The following is a 207-nucleotide window of genomic DNA, read 5'->3' as shown; positions in this document are numbered from 1 at the left end:
CAAAGGTCTCATCACTACTTGCTGCACAGTAACACCAATAGGGTCTCCTTGGGGGCTGCTACAGGCAGCTGGGGGTCAATTCTTCTGTTTCCATGTTAAACTGATGCAGAGAGTATCAGTAAGAGCAGCTCTGCCTCACCTGACCTGGTTCCCCATTGTCTGTGGGGAAGGGCAGCAGCCAAACCCCCTCTCTCACCTCCTCTCTTC

At 53.1% G+C, this 207-nt stretch overlaps 1 protein-coding gene across 1 annotated transcript in view; it reads left to right on the top strand.

Annotated features, from left to right (window-relative positions):
- The window catches only part of LOC104536138 (complement component receptor 1-like protein), a 6,028-nt gene that overhangs the window by 4,976 nt on the left and 845 nt on the right, over positions 1 to 207 (top strand). Inside the window, exon 10 of the mRNA XM_010178679.1 lies at positions 6 to 28. Coding sequence (XP_010176981.1) covers positions 6 to 28 — 23 coding nt within the window. The remainder of the gene's footprint in view (positions 1 to 5; positions 29 to 207) is intronic.

Source organism: Mesitornis unicolor, unplaced genomic scaffold, assembly GCF_000695765.1.
Source record: "Mesitornis unicolor isolate BGI_N332 unplaced genomic scaffold, ASM69576v1 scaffold20662, whole genome shotgun sequence".
Classification (NCBI taxonomy): domain Eukaryota; kingdom Metazoa; phylum Chordata; class Aves; order Mesitornithiformes; family Mesitornithidae; genus Mesitornis; species Mesitornis unicolor.
Note: the sequence above shows the minus strand (reverse complement) of the source record. Positions and strands in the feature narration are given on the sequence as shown.